The sequence below is a fragment of the Anastrepha ludens genome, chromosome X (genome assembly GCF_028408465.1).
Source record: "Anastrepha ludens isolate Willacy chromosome X, idAnaLude1.1, whole genome shotgun sequence".
NCBI classification, from domain to species: Eukaryota; Metazoa; Arthropoda; class Insecta; order Diptera; family Tephritidae; genus Anastrepha; species Anastrepha ludens.
The window spans coordinates 97,280,798-97,286,906 of NC_071503.1; the positions used below are offsets into that span (position 1 = coordinate 97,280,798).

Genomic DNA, 6,109 nt, shown 5'->3' on the forward strand with positions numbered 1-6,109 from the left:
TACTGGCGACACGCTTTGTGCTTCTTATTCGTATTTCCAATCTTAAAGCAATTTTTGACAGTTGCTTCATTTGTTTTCTTCTTTTGTGGGAGAAGGTTCTGAGTAATGTGTTGGTTTTAAGCAAACGGAAGATAACAAAGATGACAAACATCCGAACACTGCTTGGGAAATGCACGATTATTTTTGCTAGTAAAGTAGGTATAATTTAAAATATATTATGGGGCATTTTTATGTTGAATTCTAGTTTTACCCGCATTTCTAGATACTCAAGTTAATTTTAAGTTAATTATTTATGTATGAAGTATTTTTAATTTAATTTTTTTTTTATTCAAGTACAATAATTTATAAATATATTTAAATAAAAAAACAACAAATTATTTATTATTTAGCCAGTTTGCATTTTTCATTCATATATTTAAGAAATTGTTGACGAACGTTTTCCGCTTTACATGTAAGCGCGTGCGAGAATATATCCGAAACAGACGATGCTAAAGCATTAAATGTCAAAATGTTGCCCAAAACAATTTTGCCCGTGTGGCCGCGAATGAGACATGAAAAGAGAATTTCCAGTGTCTCCCTTCCAGATGTCTCCGTGTGTAAATCGGGTGTAACAAGTGCAAAAACAATTCTGCTCTATGTATGTATATATACCCACTTTATGTCCTAGCATATATACATACATATACGAGTATACCTACTTGCCTTCTAAACTTCCAACAAAATAATTGTATTCATATGTTACTACATCCATGCACGTTCATACATTCATGCATATATGCGCGAGCACAGTGCTCCCTTCTTGCTTCCGTGTACTTTTGTCTTTCACCAGTCGATATTCCTAATATTATACTTACAAAAACACAATACTTTGATAGACGCGAAAGCAACAGCAAGCGCAACGCGATGGCCGCTTTGCCACCACACATTCTAAAATGTTCTAGAACACAACAAAAACACATACCTCACATGCGCATGTCGCCCAAAGCTAAAATCTAAGCCTAGCGACTACAAAAACAAAATACATTCGTAGACGCAGTCGCAGCGGCCATGATTCTATCATCGACGGCGCTGAACAATTTAGAACAAAAACAAAAAGTTCATTCATAAGTTATGCTGAAAACAGTGAAGTCCGCACGGAATTTCCTTACCGCATGCCCTTACCGTGCACAAAACTGAGCAAAACTATTTCCCGTTTGTTTTAGTTGGTTACATACATACAAACAATATTTGCAAAATACATCAGTGACAAAATGGATGAAGAAGACATCGAAATTTGCGAGTTATTTCTGAATTTATTTCAACGATATATTTTATGTAAAAAATACAAGGACCAAAAAAAGTGCAGAAGGTATAAAGTTCGGCCATTAAATAGGAATTGGGGCACAAGTGGTTATCAAATCCAAGTGTTCCGCCGAATGAAAACATTGGAGCCTGATGAATTGTTTTCACACACAAGGATGTCCACGCCTGTGTATGAGCTGCTTTTAAAATTAGAGAGCAGTTCCTTGAGGAAGCCAAAACAGCGGATTGGTCCTGAGGAAAGACTATCTTTAGTTTTGCTGTATGCATATTGAGAAAGCGAGGCTTCAAGTCGATTAATATTTATTTCTTATTGGTTGTTTAGATATTTGTCACAAGGTGTATCTGTGAAGAGCATTGCATGGAGTTATAAGTTAGGTGCAACGACAGTGCGCGAAATAATACAGGAAACTTGTGAAGTTATCTGGCGGCTACTTTCTCCAGTTTACGTTAGCGAACCTACAGAATCCCAGTACAGGGATATTGCGAAGGATTTTTTTGATATGTGGAACATTCCAAATTGTGTTGGTGCAATCGATGGCAAGCATTTTGCAATCAAATGTCCAGCCAAGTCCAGTTCGATGTATTACAACTACAAAAAATTCTTTAGCATCGTTCTGATGGCCGTTTGTGATGCCAAGTATACTTTCACTGCAGTAAGCATCGGGAGTTATGGTAGTCAGAGTGACGGAGGTAATAAAATTTAAATGTAGTAAGTTATTTCACCTAATACATATGTATATTTTACAGGCGTTTTTCAACTTTCATCGTTTGGACAGAACTTGATGCAAAATACTTTGCCACTACCGCCTCCCGCGCGTATATCTATGGAATCGCCCCAACCATTACCACATTTTTTCGTTGGTGATGCTGCATTCCCATTGAGAACAAACTTGATGCGTCCATATCCCGAATTTAACTAACCAAGAACCAAGCGGATTTTTAATTATCGCCTTTCAAGAGCGCGTAGAGTAATAGAGAACAGCTTTGGAATATTAACGGCGCGATGGAGAATTCTTCGCACCACGATTGAATGTGACCCTAAAAATTGCGAAAAAGTAGTGCTGGCCTGCATTGTTTTACACAATTTTATAATTTTAAACAATCGCAATCGTTGGTATTGCCCTGAAAATTATGTTGATCGACAAGAACCAGGCAACATCGTTCATTGTGGGGAATGGCGACGAGAAATTAATAGTGAATCGTCATTACCACGTATACGGACTACAATTCGGAGAGCTTCAACAAATGCATTTAATATCCGCGATAGGCTTGCTGATTATTTCATAAATGATGGAGCTTTACCATACCAAGATGACATAGACCTTTCCATTGGCGGACCCTACATATAAAATTGAAAGACATGTGAAGTGAAACAAATATAAATATAATGAATTATTTTATTATTTATGTTTATTTATTCATGAATTTTATTTACGAACTTTTAGTTATGCAATTTATATACATAAATATACTTACAAATATAAAGTCCAACTGTAATTTTATGCAGTTAAAAATATTTGGAAATATTTTCATTCTTCAAGTAGTTCTTTTATTATTTCAAAATTCAGGTACAAAGTTTATATATTTACAAAATAACAGTATTCATATTCCACATTCTTTCTTTTCGTATGCTATACAATTCAAAGATTCTTAAAAGTAAACTTAAAAAAATGAAATAAAAGATAAAAATAAAAAAAATTCAACGAATTATAAAGCTAAATTAAAAAAAATTCAAACTAAAAAAAAACCCTCATTCCGGCTCCTGCTCTATTTTAAATATAACCTCGAGGATTCCTTGCAGGGCCCGGGCTTGCTTAGCTGCACTCATTTTGGCAACCATTGAGCCAATCATGTAACCGAAGGAGTCCGCCGAGTTGTTTGGTTTATTTTCTCTTTCTAGGCATCTCTTTTTCAAGAGATCGATTGCTTCCAAGATGCCATTCTCGACCTCAGCACTTCTGTCCCGTTTTTTTCCGCTAGGTCGCTGTGACTGGGGTGGAGATGTCGCTGATGTTGATGGCAATGGTGAATCTACATCATCAAAAAACTCTTCTTCTGGCACTATTGGTGGCAACGGTGAGAGCGTAGTAGTAGCAATTGAAGGTGTAAGCGAAGCTACTGCTGGGCACACATTGTGTGAGCACCTAATTCTTTAAAAAAACATTATTAATTATCGCTTTATAAAAATATTCCAACTATACTTACGGTCGAGGAATAACATGCGGCCTTAAAAACGACATGCTTTCAAGCAGATACCACTGCCTCTGGTAGTCTGCTCCACTGCCTGATGGTGCTTCTGATTTTCTGGCTTCTCTGCCATATCGATCGCGAAGAGCTAACCACCTCCGTCTGCATACCTCACCTCTAAAATAACTTTGTTATGAAATTTGAAATACTAGTAAATATAGCTCCCACTCACCACTTGTGCGCAGCTCCTTTCCGATCTGTTCCCATATCATCGTTTTTCTTCCCTGCAACTTATATAGAGGATTGCTCTTGTCGTAGAGTTCCTTTTTATCTTGTACTAGGGATACAAGATGCTCATCGTTCAGCGCCATTTCCGTGTTTTATGTGTTTGTACACAAATTTATAAATATATATGCATATGCATCTGCTTGTATCGACACAATGTTGCCATTGATATTTTTGCTTACACACTTTTTCACACTTCCGCGTTATCAGTTACAATTTTTCATTGTTTAATAAACCAAAGCCAAAAACCAACAAATGCAAATAGTTCATTTATCTATAATTAACATTATTGAACAGTATTTTTAAGCTATTTTAACAAAAATTATAATTTTTCTAAGTTTATTTTGTAAATGATTTCGAAATGTACTGCTTGGCAACACTGTGTGGTGAGAGTGCAATCAGCTGGGTCAAAATTACGGAATTTTTTTTAATAATCGTGAAATAAAATCTACGGTACTACGATACGGAAGGAAGGAACTTTTCGTTTACATGGGGCTCTCATTAGTTTGATTGAAACAGCTGGGCCGGAATTGCGTTTACGGGCTTCACTGTTTTCAGCATTAGAGCTCATATTTCAATTTCATTCATAAAACGACCATTCATTTTCGCGACCATTCGAAAATAGTCAATATTGGAATATTTCGCGTGGAATTATTTGAAAATATTTGATAAATCTTAAATTTTTGTCATGTCGAGTGGCCGCGGCTCCGTATGTATGTATGCACCCTTATATGTATGTAAATATGTCTTCTAACTGTGCGACAGTCGCGAGTTAATGCGACTTACAGCGAATCACACATTGCTGTCCGCAAAGCTGCATATATGTACCTTATGATCAGAAAGTACCGGGAATGTTTAAATTAAACAAAACAGAGTTAAATTTAAGGCAGATTTATATTATCTCCTTCAAAATATGACCCGTCTGAAGCAACACACATGTGCCAACGTTTAACCCAGTCCTCCAAACACCCCCGGCAGGCCGATTTGTATTCTATTTCATCAGTGCGATAGCGCGTTATCATCATGCAAAATCTGAGAATTGTTTGCTCACATTTCTGGCGGTTTGCAACACACAGCATCTCTCTAAGGTTTCAAAACGGATAAATAATATTCTCTATTGACTGTCTGGCCCATGGTGGACTATGCCTTGGCAATCGAAAGAAACAGTCAACATCACCTTCCCGGTTCTTTTTGCTCATAGGGTATACATATCCCATCTTTTCACTGACGGACAAGAAGACGGTCGCAGTTGTTGTTTTTTATATGCATACATTTTGCGTTCGTTGAAGGTTTGTATATATTTATATACATATGCGTGCATGCGCGTTTGGCTTTCTGAATGCATCCATGGATATTAGAATATTTTCTCATCAATATGTTTATGTAAGTAGTTCAAATTTGACTGAAGAGATTAAATATAGGAATGCATATTCAAATGATTGCCTCTATGGCTGTTTTACATATACATAAATCAATTCAAAAGAAGTATGAATAATGTTATATAGAAAATAAATTTCTCAATAACAGGTATTAGAAAAACCTGAATACACTATTTTAAATCAATTCTAATTAAACCAAATACAAAAAATTAAATAAAAATATCGAACAAAGAAAAGTGTGTACAGGAATTGAACCTGAGTCAAACATGAGACTATGTACCGCATACACAACACGTCTTTCACGATTGCGTTAATCTATAATTAATAATGAACTTTTCTAAATCACTCATTTATTCGATTCGCAGTTTTATATGCACATATTCTGCGTTAGTTGAAAGTTTGTATGCGTAGTTATATCAGAGAATGTTAATGCAATGAGAAGGTGCAAATGTTACTGTGAGCTTTTTTTAGTACAATTGAGATTTGAAAGATTTGTAGTAAGGTCATTTAGCACACCGAGTTTATAGACACCTCACTGACTTTTGCCCACACAAAAATTAGAAACACCACACATTTTTCACCTCAACACACAACACATTTCTCACCTCGACATTAAACCAATTAAATTTTTACTATTTTCGTATTTTTGAAATAATAAGCGAATACGTAAAATTTATTACATTTTTTTTTTTTCAATTACATTAAAAAAAAAAACGATTTAAAAATAAAAATTTATAAAAAAAAGTTTGCGCCGGGAATTGAACTCGAGTCTAACATGTGGCGAGGAAAAATAGGCGGTGCGTTTATTTCTTCGACTGCTTATTTTTTGACCATTTTGTTACTTTTGAAATGATAAGCGGATTCATAAAATGTATATTATTACAAATTTTTTTACGATTACATTAAAAAAAAAAAAATTTAAAAACGAAAAAAAAAATTTGTGCCGAGAATTGATG

At 35.2% G+C, this 6,109-nt stretch overlaps 1 protein-coding gene and 1 pseudogene across 1 annotated transcript; one reads left to right on the top strand and one right to left on the bottom strand.

Annotated features, from left to right (window-relative positions):
* The first annotated feature begins 1,919 nt into the window (after positions 1–1,919).
* LOC128870489 (putative nuclease HARBI1) lies at positions 1,920–2,669 on the top strand (annotated as a pseudogene).
* On the bottom strand, positions 2,631–5,814 carry LOC128870488 (uncharacterized). Its single transcript, XM_054113167.1, has 2 exons — positions 3,508–5,814; positions 2,631–3,452 (listed from the first exon to the last, which is right to left on the bottom strand). Exons 1-2 carry the CDS (start codon positions 3,540–3,542, stop codon positions 3,053–3,055), a joined length of 435 nt encoding a protein of 144 aa, XP_053969142.1. The 5' UTR covers positions 3,543–5,814; the 3' UTR covers positions 2,631–3,052.
* Between the last annotated feature and the right edge of the window lie 295 nt (positions 5,815–6,109).

What these genes read in the sequence shown, in the direction of transcription:
- LOC128870488 (XM_054113167.1), bottom strand. Translation starts at nt 3,542, where the DNA reads ATGTCGTTTTTAAGGCCGCATGTTATTCCTCGACC. An exon ending in CCGCATGTTATTCCTCGACC is followed by an intron (nt 3,453 to 3,507) that starts GTAAGTATAGTT and finishes GTTTTTTTAAAG; the next exon opens with AATTAGGTGCTCACACAATG.